General features: G+C 34.6%; 1 protein-coding gene across 2 annotated transcripts in view; it reads right to left on the bottom strand.

The window, feature by feature from the left end:
* TTC7B (tetratricopeptide repeat domain 7B) overlaps window positions 1-18997 on the bottom strand; it is a 123078-nt gene that overhangs the window by 51240 nt on the left and 52841 nt on the right. For both annotated transcript variants that reach the window (XM_031593099.2, XM_090141506.1), the window contains exons 9-15: window positions 17859-17996; window positions 12403-12486; window positions 11273-11377; window positions 9817-9934; window positions 9568-9625; window positions 6980-7052; window positions 5477-5637 (exon numbers count right to left, since the gene is read on the bottom strand). In XM_031593099.2, the coding sequence (XP_031448959.2) occupies window positions 5477-5637; window positions 6980-7052; window positions 9568-9625; window positions 9817-9934; window positions 11273-11377; window positions 12403-12486; window positions 17859-17996 (737 nt within the window). The remainder of the gene's footprint in view (window positions 1-5476; window positions 5638-6979; window positions 7053-9567; window positions 9626-9816; window positions 9935-11272; window positions 11378-12402; window positions 12487-17858; window positions 17997-18997) is intronic.

Genomic DNA, 18997 nt, shown 5'->3' on the forward strand with positions numbered 1-18997 from the left:
TCAGTTTGCTTTTGATAGACTGTAGAAGAGATGGGGAAAAATGTTTAACTGTTCTTAAAACACCTCATGAAAAGCATTACAAAAGTAATGCCTCCCATTTTATTGTTGTATGGTCTCCATTGCACTCTTTGAACTATGTTTCCCCATATATTTATTCACAGTGCAGTAGCACTGTTTCACAGCAGACCGAAGCAATAGTCAATCCTGTGATGTTTGGTGGAGTTCATACATGCTGTATCCCATCTTAGGGACACACTGTCCTAACAAAAATGCAAATCCGTACACTATAATGAAGATAGTTTCTGACTAAAGCCAGAACAAATTAGTTATACTTGAAAATTTTCTGGTTTCCTGTCTTCAACAGCCTGCGGCAGCTAGTTCATAACCCAAACTGGGACTCCTTCAATCAAGTTTCAGAGGAGTATCTACAGCCTAGTCATGCCAAGCAAATATAACAGTCAGGGATAATGCCCTGAGGATAATGACAAATTTGTTACATAAAAGAACATCTACCTATCAACAGCGCCTTGGTTAGTCGACCATTCTGTAAAAGCACATAATAACAGCTAATATAAAACACACACAACAAACAAACAAAGACATTATGGAAAGAAAAAACAGAAGCACTGATGCTCCCTAACTCCCTGAGAAGGGGAAGCAGGGGAAGGTAGGGGGCTCTGTGCCTGGGAATCAATGACAGGATGGGAACAGCAAAGAGCTCAGACTGGATATTTGGAGTATTTCTTTACTGTGAGGGTGCTCAGACACTGGCACAGGCTTCCAAAGTGAGGTGGTTAGTGCCTCATGCCTGTCAGTGTTCAAAAGGCATTTGAACAATGGCCTCATTAATATGCTTGGATGTGTGGTTATGCCTGAAGTGGTCAGGCAGTTGGATCAGATGATCTTTGTAAGGTCCCTTCCAACTAAACTATGCTATACTATTCATGACTAAGAACTAAAAACTTCAAGACTTACAGAAATATCATTCCTGAGAACAAACTTATGCCTAAGACAGAAAAGACCAAAATTAAATGGATTTGAAAAAGCTTTGTGTTGAAAGTTGACAAGGATGCATACAACAGCCTTCCCAGACACGTGACTTTGGCAAGGCCAACAGGTGACTGCTTCTTGTCCATTCATATATTACTGCACTTTTCTCAAAGAATTCCCAGTGCTCTACTTATCAAGAAAAAAAAAAAAGTGCCAGCTCATCCAACACCACACATAACAGTGCAACTATTCCCAACCTTGGCAAAATAAACTAGTGTAATCTATTCCCTCCAATTGATAAATACATCCCTCTCCCACCAAACAGCTATGAGTGTATCATCACAGACTCCATGTACCAGTAGCTCTTATGTTATGCCTACTTGGACAACAAGAAATTTGCTAATCAATGATTTGCAATTCTGAGATATTTACAGTAGCTCTGGAGTCCTGGAGGGTCAGGAATGAAAGAATTTAATACTTTTTAGTGAGGAATGATACACTGGCTTGATGCTTCTATGAAAGATTCTTGGAAGAAAAAAAATAGCCCATCACACTTCAACAAATGTAAATGTTTAAACTGTGAACTTAGTCTTTAGCTGTCTTCAAACCTGTTACCATATGTCTTTCCTTTTTGAGTGTACTTAACATTAAAATATCATGCTTACACTCCTCAAATAACCCATCTGCTGTTCCCTACTTCTCCTACTTCAAAAGTTTGTCAGCTGTTATCCATTGCAGTTCTCAATTTTCAGCATAAAACTATCAATTAATATTCAATTTTTATTTTGCTTTGTTACTAATTTCAGGCACAATACTTATCTTTAACTACACCAACACTTGAAATAATGACAGAGAACCTCAAAAAGCTAAGACAAAGAAAACAGTATCATAAATATGTCACCTAGCTCTGTCACTCTTTATTGAAAAACTACTTTTGACTAACCACGAGGTAGAAGTGCTATTTCAAAATTTCATACTACTAAAAAAAAAAAAAAAAGCACTAAGATTTAGGCTCATAACAAGGGTAAAAAGACAAGGAAGTGTCATGGAAAGGAGGTCACAAAAAAGACTCCTCAGTATAGACCTGTGCATGAGATATAAAAGTTAATTATGGAGCAGTATTCACTTATAAAAAGCCAGAAATCTCTTAGCAATTGAAGGATTGGATTTACTTCCTAAATGTTCTCTTCCCAAGAAATTCAGGCATTGTTTATTTAATCAATATGCCTCTCACCAACATGGAGTGTCCAAAGCATTTTGGCTTTTCTCTGTCAGCTTTCAACAGAGTTCAAAACAGTTAACTCAGTATATTAGCAATAACACATGACCTTAAAATAACTAAGTATAGCTATTACCTTGGGTTTTACCAGTGAACTCTAAGGGTTATATGCCCTGTTGGGCATATAAAAAAGATGCAGATGTCACAAGTAGTGCTCCATAGCTGATGTTGAGGGAAATAAATGGAGGGAAGACAAGTAGCCCCAGTAGCAATGCAACTCAACAAGCACTAGCTTGCATCATACTGAATACACCTTCAGACTGTAATGCACACCTCTAGGACTGCTTATATACTTAAAGTAGGTAACCATTACATTGAAATAAATAAAATTCAAGGCAAATCCAAACAGCAAAAAACTCACTCACATACCTACACACTCACAGTTAACTACTTTAGCAGTTTAGGATATACTGTGGCTCCTTCTAGCCTGCCCTCATATTTTTGCTTGTTTTCAAGAGAGTCACCTCACCAGTCTACTGTACAGTTTGATGGCTAGGACTCAGCATCATCTGTGGCTATAAATCCTGCCAGATGAAGGAGAACTGAACTCTGCATTTCTACTGCAAGGACAAGTTGTCTAATGAAATATGGGAAGTCATAACTTCATCAGAATGAGTTCAAATGCCTTAGAACCTGACTGAGATTAACTATTTGGATTTTTTTTGTGCTGGCACCTTACTCTTACCCATCTCACCAGAGCAAGGTACTCAGTCTTGTTCACAGTAAACTTACAGTATACAGTGAGTTTGAATGAACAGTGCTAGAGTTATTCAGCAGATATCTTGTATTTGACTGTTTCTGGAAAACATTACTATATACCTATTTCACTTTTACAGGTTTATTACATTTTCCCCAATAGTTTGTTCCTTTACTCCTTCAGGTCCCAGCGCAGATTGATATTTATGCTGACAATATAATGGACAAAGAAAGAACACTTAACTCTCTTTTGAAAAATAAATCTATATCTTGCTGTTAACAGTGTAGTGACATTTGTTAATTTCTTCCACTCCTTTATATTAAGATGGGGCAGAAGTCTTTGGCTCTGTTAAATTCCTTTCTGTATACTGACCTAAAGATAAATGGAGCCAGATCATTATCTAATCAAGCTATATTTGTTTAGCAACTTTCAAGCTCTATAGTAGAGGAAAGTTAACAATAATTTAAGATATGATGGTATGCCCACAGTATTCTTCAAATGCTGAACATGAAACAATTTTGACAACAGCAGCTCTAAAAGGTTAAAAACTGACAGATAACACATTTATTAAGTGATTACAACAGGAAAGTGCTTTAAAATATCCATTTCTCACAGTGTGTGCTATTACTTCCTTACAATGTGTAGAATTTCACAAATACAGAGCATTAATAAGCTTCTGAAAATTTAGAATCTTTTCACCAAAAAGATCAAAATAGAACTTACAGCTGTGAGGAGGGCAGAGGAACACTCAGTGAAACAATGCAAGTATACCATGCAGAGGTACGTGGATAAGAACAACAACAAAAGAAGGAGAAACACAAAACACAAGCATTGTGTTTTACTTCAGTGTTTTCCAAGTACAGTGATTCATTACACTGTAAATCTACAAATGTATAATTTTGCATAAAACCGTGATAATGGATATTGACTAAATACAGAAAATACCAAGAAAAGCCTTGCACTTTGCAGGGATTCAGGCATAACTGAAAGACTAAAGGCAAAATATGATGATATTTGAAATTTTTACAAAAGCCAATGAATGTCAATAGGAAATAATCAAAAGTTTAACTAAAAATGAGCAAGCCTCAGATATACACAAGAGGATCACTTCTCAGTCTGCTAGGAAGTACTATGAGATTGTATCTTATACAGAAGTTGCAGTCTAAGATAATAGACTCAAGAATAAACTAAGCATTTATGTTTTATATACACACACACAAACATTGACAACTATACCAACAGCACCAGATATTGTGTGCAAGAACAGATTGTAAACTTGAGGTCGTGCTGATAAATCCTTACAAAAATAATCCAGTTACATGAAGAAGTCAATCCAAATTTATCTTATTGACCAGATGGGGCTGGCTGCTGTCAGCAACAACTGCAAAGAGCACACAAAGAATCTCAGTCATTACCTTGACTTCTTAGGAACCAGAATCGACCTGATAGCACTGAAGAGGAGATGCTAAAAGACTGCCTAGAAATGTACATTGAATTCTTCCCATTGAATTGCTCTATATTTGATGGAAATGCCTACTAGAAAGATATTCCTCTCAAGTGCTCCAGTAGGTTTTTAGGTAGAACACTATTTTACCATTGTGTTTATACCATACAAGATTAACAATTTAGAACCACCGTTAGGAACCCATCTCATTCACATACGTACTTACATTAACAGAAAGATCAGAACTTTAGAAAGATCAGACAACTCAGGCAACAGGCTTAGCCACAAAATGTAGTTATAAACACAAACAATACAGAGAGGACATTAACCATACTTTTAAAGCCCATAAGTATGTTTTGAATGATCCTTTGTTTTCTCACTAAAACAGAGAGAACTGTAGTTTCAGAAATACTTCTTCTAGATCATTAATTATTCTGAGAAAAATAGCAGCTTGTTCTTTGCAATTTACATTGTCACTAAGTAGCAGAAGATGAACCAAAAACAGGTAGAAGATGACAATCCACACTGCTTTGATCATGTTTGTTTTTAACAATGGTAGGATATAAAATTAGGTAGCTGATACTTCAATTTCCTCTCAAACCAGGATTTACTGGCAGAGATCCCTCAGGGTACAGACAGGTCTAGGAGAATAGCTAGATATTTCTGAAATCCTGAAACGTGTGGAAGCACCTAACAAGAACACAGTCAATTCATACACGAATAGAAGAAGAAAATGTGAAACAGCAGAAGGCTACAAAATGCATTTATATAGAACTGGGGGTGAGCCACAAAATTTCAGAGGAGAACTGGTATCAATTGAGGTCCTGGTCAAATTTATGAAGAAAAAGGCAGCAATACTTCTTACAGACAACAAAAAGGAGGCATTCAACATCAAGGAACAGGATGTTTACTATTGTATTACAATCAGGGGGAAACAATATTGGGGGAAAAATAAGTAAAAAATAGACCAATTTCAAATCTATCCTCTCAAAATTAATGATGTAAGAATATTTAAAAAAAAAAAAAAAGAGGGAAAGCATACAAATTAAACATGACATTTACTCACATAAAATTTTCTGGGTATTCACTCAAGGCCATATCAATGATGTTCAAAGCATCATGGTAGTGTTTCTGGGCTGATAGCAAAAGTGCAAGGAGATGAAGAGAGTTGGCATCATCCCCCTGTAGCTGCAGAGCCTGACGAACATAACCCAAAGCTTCTGGGATCTGATTAAAATCAACAAAAAGCAGACAAAGAAAGCACAAGAAATATTGCTTAATACTTAATTACCTGCACCTAATGTTTTTATACTGTTCACCAAGGTATCATGTTGAATTCTACTGACACCTTCAGAACATTACTCAAGAAGTTTAAAAGTAGACCCAGTGCTCAAAAACGAACTCTAAAAATTGAAAAATATATTAACTATGGAAAATAAGTTGCAATTTAAAAAAAAAAAACAACAAAACATTTCACTTTAGTCCTTTAAAATGTTAACCTACGGATAAATACTTTTTTTCAAATACTGACTGTATTTTATATGTTTTGAAATATTTTTTGTAATACACTAATAAAAACATACAGCTAGACTGCCACAGTAAATTCTCTTCACACAGAATTTCATGATCTACTGTGTTACCCATGTTTCTACTCAAAGAAAGTAAAGTAAGTGTTAAAACCAGGAAAACTAACTGAGCAACACCAGAAATTCGGAATTCAGAAATACAGTCATAGCTTGCTACTTGAAGAACAGCACGTGATATTAACGGGGCAATGGATTTCACTCTGACTTTGCTTAACATGTCTGCTGTTCATTAGCAATGAAAAGCAGTCACTAAGATTGTGTCAACTACCATTTACATAACTACTACCCAAAATAAAATTGACACAGGAAAGACTTATGTTATATACAAAGCAATTTTGCATTATCCAAATTCTTGTGATACCTGGTAGAACACTTACCTTCCTTACATTTAAGAGCTGTTTAAATTAGACTCAGCTCTGATCTTTTTTATAGCTTTAAAAGACTTTCCAGTTATCATTTTAAACATGTTTTGTAATTTTGTTCACAAACCTTCTACAAGCATTCAGAAAAGACAAGCATCTTAGCAGATGCTGCAGACTTAAGCATTATCTAAGATTCTCAAAAGCTAGATTCAATAGTTTCATTCTCTTGATAATCTGTAAGCATAGTTTATATGCAATAGATGTGTTGTGTGGATGTGCTTTCAAATTTGAATTTTCTTGCTCTCTGCCCAGCAATATAAAGGCTGGAAAAAAAAACAACTGAATTTCACGTCTTATTTCTGATCCTAGGGCTGGAAATACTGTGGCAGAAGTCCAAAGAAGTATGAAAAACCAAAGGTGTTGAGAAGGAATATTTCCTTTTTTTTCTATTAAAAATAAAGATGTACATATACATATATATACACATATATATACATGATATATGCACAAGAAAACCAGGATTTTATTAGAAAAAAAAATCTTCACCTGTATCCAATCAGCAGATATAAGTCTTAAAGTTTAAGTGATAACGAGAGGCTGCACCTTCAAAAGAGAACTAACCTGTCTGGATATGGCAAGCTGCAGTGCCAAGTAAAACGCTGCCAGATGGTCTGTTGGAGACAAACTGTGAGCCCTGAAAAAAACACAGAAACAAAACTGTAAATCTTTTATCCTATTAAGACAGGTAAGAAATACATACATATTGTGTGGATGTGCTTTCAAAGACAAGAATGATACAATCTACAGGAGAATTACTCAAGCATTTGCATTAACCCTGACCAGGATGGTTCTGAAGCACAGAACTTGAAGACCAAGAGTAGCAAAGTAGATCTGAGATTCATTTCTTTAAAGTCCCAAAATTTAAGGACATTTTCAGCATGCTAAGCCCCCTAGGAAGCTCCTGGCTCTGATTTTTTTTATACTAAATTAGAAGAGTACTTTGCTATGTAGCAATGTAAAAGAAACCTATGTTGGATGGTTCATCATGTACATATATGTTTGAAGGTCAGATGAAGAAAGCTATGCTGATGATTGTTTTATAAATAACTCCTGTCCAAAAAAAAGCTTTTGTTGAGCTTTCCAATAACAGCAGTGTTTCTGTGCTTATTAATTCCTGAAGTATTGGTAATTATTGTAGTTGCAAGTAACATAAATTACTAAAAGAAAGAAATAATATTTTTCCACATTTTTTGAAGTTTTCTTGTTTTATTTTGTTTTGTTTTTGTTTAAAGTGTTTAGGTCATAGAATCATAGAATTGCTCAGATTAGAAAAGACCTTCAATATCATCAAGTCCAACCACAACCAAACCATACTGTCCTAACTGTAGGTCAGATTTGACTTGTTCATATTGACACAAATCCCACAGAAAGCAGTCTTGTAACACATTCTATTTTCAACTGTAATACAGCCATTCCCCTACAAAATAAGGTGTTTGTGTTTGAGCACAAGTACGGGTTTTTTGTTCTTCTTTTTGGTAGGAGTCAGGGAAGTCTAACATAGGGACAAAACAGTTGATGACTGTACCCCAAAATGATGTGTAGTAAACACTGGGCAGCACAAATGGAATTACTTTTCAATGCATTCTTATAATGTAGGCTCAGGTAGAACTAGCATGTGTAATAATCATCTTCAGAATATATAATCAGTCTTCTTTACAGGCAGAGAACAAAATCCTTTAGAATATATTGCAAACACAAACCTTCTGCTTCTGAATTGTGCAATCCTGTCTTTTCAAGTCCAAAGAGATAACTCCATTAGTTTAGCAACTGTATCAACACGTATTGATGTAGTTTAACTTACTAGGGGCTTGCTTCTTATTTTATTGAATGTTTCTTTAAAGAACCACTGGTGGCTGTTGCAATTTCTTTTTGTTTTGTTTTATTTTTTAATTCAAGATCAATCTAGACTAAGTGACTCTGAAAAGAAGAGATTGCATCTTGAAGAGTACTAGTTCAGTCACTAAGCTTCAGCTAGTGACAGAATAAAGCTGTTACTATCTATCATAAATTCGGTGAGTTCTGTGAAACTTCAATTCACACCAACCACAGGAAAAGCACTGAAAGTCTTCCAGAAGAAGTCAGTGAAACAAACACCCCCTCACCAGTGCAAAAAGATAGCAAAAAGAGCCTTCTCAAATGGCTCGTGAGCTGATGGCCTTGAAAACCAGCACTAAGTTTCCAGCAGAAAACTGCATTTTTTCAGGAATAGGTCCTTTACATAAACAATTCAAGGCAAACAAACAAACAAAACAAACAAACAAAAACCAACACCACAAAAATGAACTAAACAAAACCAACACTTGGACAAATCAAAATACTGATCCCAGTACAATTGCTTCTTCTGTAAACTGCGTAGGAGATGAACAGAGAATTTCAATTTCTATCTCCTGAAAAAAAACATTCTTTATTTAAAGAAGTGTGAGAGAAAGTGGGCACGATTCCGCTAAGTGGAGCATAATTTATTTGGAGAAGTAACAAACTTTCAGTAACATCCTCTACCTAAATCATCAACACGAGCAACTAGCAACACCATGATACATGCTGAAGCCTGTTTATCATTTGTAGAATTCAAACTGTTGATAATCAACTACTGTCATATCCATCAGTATTACTTCCATGTAAAGCACTTCAAAGATGGGTGCATTTGCGATGTCATTACCCACACTATTAAATCTCCACATAAAAAATAATTATTTTCCTAGCTTACTACTTGCACTTTGCCTCTCATCCACAGCAGCAGGTCCTCGATCATTCTGCCTCTATAGGCATAAATTTCAAAAACCTGCTGTATAATCTAATCAGCAACTACCTCTTCTAGAAACATTGACACTGAACCATGACTTAAAATTTTGCACCATATCATTTTTCCCTTCTAGATCAGAACAGAATACTCCTTTAAGCAAATATTTTATACTAGAGAATCATACAAGTGTCTTTAAAATGAAATAAAAGGAAATCCTTATGAATAAATTTTGACATCTTTGGCAGAAAATGAAGTGAATGTTAAAGAAATACGTTCTGTACTCATGAAGAATAACTCCCAGAGGTGAAAACCTTATTCCATAGTCTTTTACAAGGCCCTCTCTAACATAAAATAAAGCTTTTCCCTACATAAGCAGAATGAAATGAAAAGATGAACACCCACTCACCTCTGAAATGCAAGAAGAGCCTTTCTCTGCAAGACCTCTTGCATCCCTCGCAAAGATGCTGAAAAGGATATATTTAATCAGTGATGTACAAGATCAAGGGCTTACATTCCACATGCTTACCAAAGCAGTGATAATACATGGACTGAGAAAAATGGTTGCACACAGAAGCTTAATATTAAGTTTAGCATTCTCTTGGTATCCTTCTTTAAGCAACATGAGAATTTCCAGATGTGTTTATTCTTATCTTACCATCAGTAGCCTGCAGACTGTAAGTCAATCCTAGTGCCAAGTATCCTTTTGCTTTGAACTCAGACGTTTTGTCTCCAAGATCAACAACTGTTTTGGCAAATCTTTCTGCTTCTTCCAACTGAAAATATTATAAAACATCTACGTAAGTCTAAAAGTAGCTAAAGCTTACATAATATGAAGAATGCACAGCATGTTTATTAAGCTCACCAAGAATGTCTCGATCTCAGTTGTAATCACTGTAAGGATTATTTTCCTTTACATTAAACCTAGGGTTTCTTGCTAAATCAACAATATAGAATGCAGATTTAAGAACGCTGAAGCATGCACTCTTATGGTTGAAATACTGGTACATAATGTCCAGACACTGTGTTTTCACCTTTTAAAAAATAAAATGGCATTCCTACTCTATATATGCCACCTACAATTTTCTGCACTTCATATTTGAACAGAGATTTTACTCTGTCAACCATTTTTTAAAAAGAAAATCAATTACAAAAGCCACGATTCCACAACTCTGCAAAAAAACGTATAGCCATGCAAATCCCTGCATCACATACAGCACTGCTAAATGTATTCAAAGTCATAAATAAACACATAAATGACCAGGGCTTTAGCTGCATGCCCAGGCTACCATGCTATTCAACAGACTTGAAAGGAAAAAAAAAAAAGTTTGAATCCATACAAGTAAATGTAAATGCTAAGTACAGCAAGTTACATATGGAGTCAATCCAAAGGAAAAAAATTAAAGAAGTAGGATCTATAGGATCTATGTTAATTACTACAACTGTACTTTTGTCAGCCTGAACAAGTCACATAACAACTACTGTGTTATTTTCTCAGTTTCTGATCGTGACCTTCCTTTTTTCTTCTCATCCTTTCTATTTAAGAAATAATGTTCTTAAAGTTGTGTGTGTATCTTGAAATACCACATCTTCAATCACCTGAATGTTTTTCATAAGATACACTAATTTCAAGGCTATCTAAAACACAGGTAACACTTTTCAAAAAGACACTGCCCATTCTAAGAATTCATAAACACCAGCTATCTCCAAACAGTATCAGCAATAGAGCATCTTGAAAAATTAAGAGAGGTTTGTCCCGTTCACTTCTCAAACTTCCCAAGATAGTTATTGCTCTTGCACAGAAGAAACAGAAGTCAGTTAAATTTTTAATCTCTGTATGCCAACAACATTTCAATTTGTAATTCACTTTAAGTGTGTCTTAGATGAGTATCAAGATATGCTATGTGGATAATCAGAACCATTGCTGTCAAGTATTTTCAAGTCATACAAACAAGGATTCACATGTGCATACACTTATCTGTGATGTATCTTCAGTGATGACCTAGTGCATGTAATCACTGTGCAAAGGTATCTGCTACATCTCTAATCCAACATTTTGTTGCACTTTAATGTCAGCTCTTGCTGAAAAAAAACCAAACAGTGGCAAAGCTTACCCAGTGGAGAGATCCCATACAGAGCTTTGCAGCAAGGAGAGGAATAGTTGCATCATCTGGTTTCAAACGAATACATTCCTTCAAGACTTTAACAGCTCGAGCAGACTGTTAAAAACATTTTTCATTGAAATTACTAAAAGCATAGCTATGTTTCACAGATATAAGATTCCTGTTTCCATTATTGTCTCTATTTTTCCCATAAGCAAAGGAGCCAATACCAAACATTTTGCAAAAATGTGCCACAACTCATGCAAATGAAACACATGACTGTAATTGCTGCTGTATTTTTTTTCCCTTATGAAATACAATTAAGCGTTCCAGGAGACATATTTGCTCATAATGTAATTTCAATAGGTAACTTTAAAAGTTTGCTAGGCTTGTGAGCTCACAGCATTTCAGCAAGGCAAATGAAAGAGCCAGAATGCAGGCAGTCATATGAATAAGCTGTGTTTCAGTGCTCTTTGGGAGTTAATGCAACACTTAAGAATAGATATGGTACAGGACTTTACAACAGACTGTCACTGCTCCTCTTTAATTTATTTTCCTCTATCCATTCACAGTTCAAAAGAGAATTTTAAGTGAGCAGAGAATGACAAGAATAATTAATCAAAAGGAACTGAAAATGGAAAATTGCATCTGATAACATAAGCCGCTAGGTTTAAGAATTAAAATAATGTATCCCATTTTACTTGCATAGGATAAACTGTCTAAAACACAGTTAAAAAAAAAAAAAAAAAAAGACACAAATTCACAAAGGAAAAAGAACAGGAGCATCATGAATCAGCAATCATCTTACCTAGGCATAAACTTGGTTCACCAAAACAGTACTTGAACAAAGACGTTCCTGGAAAATGTGTTCTGGTATAAAACACTACTGTGTTTGTTTAACTTAGCTTAAGCTTGATGTCAAGACTGCTCTGACCATCAGCTCTCAGCTCTCATGAATTAGAAAATATTGAAAGGATTGTTACATCTTTTCTATAGCACTAGGCATAACTTCACAAATACAGTGAGTTGGCTTATTTAAGGAATTGTTTTCAAAAACACTGCAGATGAAAAATTATGAAAGTGCCAAATATTGTTATCAAAAGCCATAAAAAAAAAAATCATATCCAAAAATTAAGACTTACTTTTCCTGCTGCCATCAAGGACAATGCAAATTGATACCAGAGATGGAATTCTTCAAATGCAAACTTCATGGCTCTTTCTAAACACTGGTTTTGAGAAGAACATTGTTTATTAAGGGCATATTCTTAGATTATTAAGATAGAGTAGTATAAAATTTCTTATAGATAAATACCTAAGCCCCACGTAATCACAAATTTGAATTATTTAAGTAAGTGAAACCAGCTAACAGATTGCATATGGAAGTAAACAAACTTGAACAAAAAATTTATTTCAGATATACTATATTTAAATATACCTATCTGCACTATCCTGCTTAGTTTGAGAGAAAGAATGAGAGATTTCAGTCAGCTTACTCTTAAATGAAGGTATTGGGAGCAAAAGCTCCAAGAGGCAAGAGAAACATTAAATGAAAAGTAAAACTGTACATGCACACATACTGTAAATTGTGAACATTTGCCTAGCAGTGGCACCATACATACTTATTGGTACCACTTAAAAGATGAGGGAAGGTTCACCCAAGAATATTATTTTTAAGGATTTTAACTTATCATACTAAATATTCTGCTGATTTTATGACTTAATAACTCAATGCCAATAGGAAATTCATTATTACTACACTAGATTAAGTATATTACATTAGCATTATATGTTAACTGTGAAGGTTTCATATCTACTGCTATTGGTAAGAAAAATTTCATTTTGCTACACACAGTTTAACTAATCAGATCAGGTCCAAAGAGTTGAAAGATTGAATATTTCTCTGGATTAAACTGTTTTAGCAATGAACTTTCTAGTCTGCAAAGTCCAATTAAGGAGGCAGCTTTTCTCTCTAATAGCTGTAGTATGTATGTTAAATAGCAATACCATGAATTATTTTTTGCTTTCAGACTCAGTAAGCACAGACAGTTAAGTAGTGTATTGCTATGTAACAACAAGAGCTGAAGCAAAGAATAGCTGTGAGGATGAAAAACAAAAGAAAATATGTATATGTATGTATGTATAACTAATGTCAGCTATAATTTTTCCTATTATACAGTGTTCAGCATCAAGATTATTTCTAAACAGTATTTTTATTAAATGACAAAACAGGGACAGAAGTTTCCTAAAACAAACCCTTTCTAAGTGTTGCAAAATGTTCATAACTAGTATTTATGTGTATCAAGTTAAATATCTATTAAAACAACGCATTGATCTTTTTTTCATCATTGGAAGTTAAAAGATTAGAACAGAAATCAAATAAGCTGCATGTAGATTCATTTCCTATTACTTTGGATATTTGACAGAGATGCCCAGGTGAGGTACAATCCACCACCTCCACACATGGAGCTGGCTCAAAACAACAGTTGCTAAACCTGTCTCTATCTCCACTGATTAGACAACTGTAGTCCTCATTCTGAGTGCTTCTAGATGAAGAAGGATGAATTCAACCTTATGTTTTTCAAATACTCTTTTTTTTCTTTTTTTGCTTAATTGAAAATTAATTGCCCATTTTAACTGATGGAAGATTGTATTTGAAGTTGTAGAATTTGATAACAACAAAATAATAAAAACAAAGTATAAGAACAAAGAGCGCAAAGGTCTTCCATCGTAGAGAATTTTAGGACTGTGTTTCAGTGTACTAATTAATGAACCTTGTACTGCTCTTTGCTGTCCAGCCTCCAGATCACTGCTGTTCCAAAACACTCTCATGTGAGTGAGACACGACTCTGACAAAGTGAGAGCAGATAGTGACATGCTGGACAGGAGCTCCTTGCTAACAGCTCTTGGCAATTCAGTCACGTACTTGTCTTTGACTACAAAAATAGTGTGAAAAACAAATACTTTGACTGACTGCATTTTACTGTGCTTAACATCCATTCTGGAAGCATTAACACGACTTCACTTAGAAACAATCCTGCTGGATGATATTAAGAACAAGCGGGTGTTTCATCATAGACAACACCTCAACACTCAAGGTCTCTGTCTTTCCTTTTCTGAGTTTGCCTTAGAAATATATTTAATTCTCTATCATCAACTGCTTTTCTTTTCTTTAGGGAACTTGAGCAAAAGGAAGGGAGTGACAATGACAATGAGGAAGTGAGGAAGAACTACATAAAACAGAGAATTCTGCCTCTCATTTATCTGACTTATGGTGCTTCTTGACTGTTCTTAAAGCACTGAAGGACTTCTAGTGAATGGAAATTAAAGAATCAGTTTAACCTAATATTTAGGTTGTGCTCATGTAGAAATAAGCTAGTCAACATCTAGAAAATAATACTCAATTTGAATAATAATAATAATAATAATAATAATAATAATAATAATAATAATAATAATAATAATAGTAAACTCTCTATGATAACTGAAGCAAAAAAAAATCAAATCAATGATTCTGGCCACTATGTAAACATATCACATGAATTATTAACACTTTGGAAGAAATGGCTGGAAAGCACCATAAACTATGAATACTAATCCTGAGTCTGACCACTTAGGGAAACAAGATCTATTATTTCCTTAACAGTTTTGTCCCTCCCTTTTAAACTCCTGCATACTTCACAAAGGTAAGAAGTCAGTAGGAGATGGATCTACAAAAGAATTTTGCTTGATAACAGAAACAAATATCCACAACAGTTCTGGACATCAGAGAATCTGCAAAGGGATTAGCTCTTTAAAAACCCTCAGCTACAGGAAGATATCATAAACCTATTCCTTTAAGTCTAAAATAAATTGGGATTCATTGATTCCAGGATACCATAACTGTTTGCTATACCTTTGAGTTAGGAAGAGTCTTGCCTTAGCAAGAGTCTGCCATGTTAGGAAAATCCCAGAAAAAGGAAAGTATCATACACCAAAATACAAAGGGTTTTTCCACAGATGGCTTGAGCAAGCACTGCCTGAGAGCCTTTATTTCAACAGAAGTCCAGTAGTACCGTCTAAGAAGAAAACATTTGAAACTAAAAGGCTGGTTACATACTTGACTATTCTCTATAAAATTTTACAGGTTGCATGGTCTTTTCTTCATTATTTCACAAAACTATTAGTACAGGGCAAGAGTTGTAAGCACTGTATACATATTACATTTACATAGGTGATTTATCCAGCAACATGAAAACCTTGTAAAAGGAGTGTTTCTGAACTACGAATTCCCAAATTCAAAGGAATTGACTTCATGAAGGAGTTAATAAGAAACACATAACAAGTCATAGTAGCATGGAAAACTGAAAGTTAAGATAACTTTCAAGATAATGGCAACCAACTTAAGCAGTTGAACATTTAGCATAATCCCTCTCCTGAAAGGCAGAAATGTAGCTCTTGATATTGACAAATCACCATATGGACAGGTAATGTTGAAAGCATTACTGAATTCTGTTGATCAGCATTGTGGTCTTCCAAAAAGAACGTGCTTGAAGCTAAGGATTTGAAAGATGAGTATCTAGGAAAATTTCTGGTCTGGAAAATTCTTCCCTGGTAGGACATTGATAAGCTCCAACATGTCATATCCTAAGAGGCTTAAAAAACAATCTGATGACAGCCAGATTTCCTGCCTTTAAGAAGAGATTTATGACAGCAGAAAGTTCTTTGATCTAGTTAAAAAAAAAAGCCATAATTGAAAGCCTGTTGTGTACAAACTCCATAAAGAAATAACATCTCCTCAACCATGAACATGACTCAGCATTAGAATAGTAGAATAACTTACTAGAATAAAACAGATGTGACAAATTTTTGCTCATTTAATGTTCTTACATTTTTTTCTATAAGTAATAAGTATTTTTTTCTATAAGTAATCAGCTACAACTTAACCAGAAGATAACAAAATAATAGACCTGGTCAATTTCCACAGTTAGATAGACCAATGGTGTTTTCTGACATGGAGCCGCAACTGCTCTACTAAAACAATCATCACTAACTCACAGAGAATAAAGCTGGCAAAAAAATTACATTCCTGTTACATAACTTAGCAATATTATGTTAACACTTCTGAATTTGCATTTAATGTAATGCTTATAAAAGCTGCAGACTATGGGTCACAGGATCTAAGGGCAGTCACTCTCCAACCACTCACTGAGCTGTAATGACCTCTTAAAGTTTATGCTTTCTTTGTTCTTTTGATGACAAGACCTGGAACAAATTAAGTGTTCAAATCATTCCCTGACAAGTTCCTGCTGGAGCTGTTTGTATCTAGAATATCTGTATGCAAAATAAGAATTGCCACTCGGACCAGATCTTCATAACATGATTATGTTCTACTGTAGGATCAGAGACTCCGTGAACTTTCATATCTTTTAGATTCAGAAAAGACCTTCTATTGTACTAATGCACAACATACAACTGTAAAATGCTTTCAAGAGGAACAATACTCAAATTCAGAACTTGATATCATATTAAGTGTCACTATCAACAAACATCATAAAAAGACTTCTGTGAGTAAACTTTCATTATTAAAAAATGTTTTATTTTTTTCTTATTAGAATAATCCTTTATTAAAGTGAACAGATATGATTTCTAAGTAAGTCAATCCTTGAATATGCCTGCTTACCATACATGCTGAAGTATTCCTTCTGGATACCACTAACTAATACTGGTCAGTGACAGCATCCTGCTGCTGGGTAAGCATTGTTTTCAGTAGCAGGAGCTCTGTTTAGCCCAAAGAGTGGCTGGGCAGGTTGTTTCTCAGATATGAAACTTTTAACAATACATGAAAATTTCCTAAAGTTGCCACAGTCTAATGAACACAAGACATTTGAGGCAGGGAATGCACTTTCCCACTGACCTAAAAAAGTAATACATTCCCCTTTATTAATTCCAAAACCATTTTACAAACTATCAGGAAGATGGAACACTCCAAATTTTATGAAATGTACAAGTCAGTCTTGTTTTGAAAGAAAACCTCACAAATCCTTTTTCTAGGTATTAATACTGGTGACCTATCCCTTAGAAAATATTTGACGTGAGAAAAAACCTGCAACCAGTAATATTTAGATCTTATTACAAACACACATTAATAAGGCTTATAGTAATATATTCAAATAAGTATAGTTTAAAAATTAAGTTTGGTATCCCCTAAACTTTGAAAGAGAATTCAAAATAAGAAGCAACTAAATCCTCCAGGCCAAGAGAAGTGGAAGAACCAAAAGGCAAAGGTATATAAACATTATTTTCCTTGCAGTACCTTAGCACTGTCAGCTGAGCTATCTAATGTGCATCTATTTAAGCAGATCCATGCCTCACCAACCAAATAGCATGTGAATTGCTGTGCCATTAAACATTTCTCACATCTTTCAACATTTCTGTGCTAGAGAAACTTGTGAAAATTCAGACAGTAAATATTTGGGGGTAGAAACTACCCATAATTTATACAGAATGACATATATGACAGAATCCTGTATTTGTTTAACCCTAATGTACTAATACAATTAATATGATTAACAGAAAAAAAAACAAAAACACAGTTCAGTATTTACTGCTATGGACAAACCTCTGAGAGCATTTCATATTGGCCTCTTCTTCCCAAAGCTATAGTAAGTAAATCATATACTACAGATGCACTTTGCAAACTGATGATACGATCATTTTTGTGTTCTGGTATTCTGCTTAGTACAGCATCACGGTTAGCCTGAAACATAACAACAAAAAGAAATCAAGTCAGATGTTGAATTCAGCCTTATTCTTGCTCAAATAACTATTATTATGATCAGACTGAATGTCAACAGCTGGCAAAGGTGATACAGAGAGACAGTACCTGTTACTCATTTATAAACAGCCTCAATCACTTTAGCCGAAAGATTTGGGTTTCTACACGTATTTACTTTTCATTACTTGATTCTAATTACATAAATTATGAGAGTTCTCAGAAACCAAAGACAGTATGTTTTAAAATATAATGTATATTAATCTTCTAAAATTTAATTTATTGTTTTGTAGGCAAGTAAAACATAAGAGAAGAATCTTCAAATCTTCTACTTCATCTTTTTGTGAAATAAGCCAATCAGTTTCTTTTGTCTTCATAACATTATGACACTACCTTCTCAGGTGCTCAGGTTACCTGCCCAGGATAACCATGCAATCACCTTAGGAATTATTAATGAGAAATGAAAACTGCCCCTTGTTCCAAGCGCAAGTTCAGACTCAGATCTTGTTTGCAATAAATCTGTGTACTTTCAAGACTTCTGTGAAATGCACATCGCAAGCCTAAGCCCTTGCTTTTTCTTTTCAGAAGGGCATAAATTAAACTTGAGCTGGTTAAATGAGTTGACCGTATTTAGAAAGAAATCCTGCTAAAGAGCAAAAAATAAAATTCAAGTTTCCCAGGAGCTAATGCTCAATTACTCAGTATTTCTCCAACTATACCATCAACTCTCTGAAAATATCTCAAGATCTTCTCCATTTCCAGATTTTTTGATTGTTAATATTCCTACTGATTATATCTGATTGCTTGAAGTCAGTCAGTCCTTCTCTCTCTTCACCTCTCCTTTGCCTTTTTTGTCTTTTTTTTATAATTACACATGGTATGACCTCCCTTATATGTTTACTTAAATACATTAAAATTAGAATGGAGAGTTTGCTTCACCTCTTTTTCAGAGGGGAGGAGTAACACATATCAAGCACCCATAAATT

The sequence above is a fragment of the Phasianus colchicus genome, chromosome 5, assembly GCF_987193195.1.
Source record: "Phasianus colchicus chromosome 5, bPhaCol1.hap1.1, whole genome shotgun sequence".
In the NCBI taxonomy this organism is placed as follows: Eukaryota; Metazoa; Chordata; class Aves; order Galliformes; family Phasianidae; genus Phasianus; species Phasianus colchicus.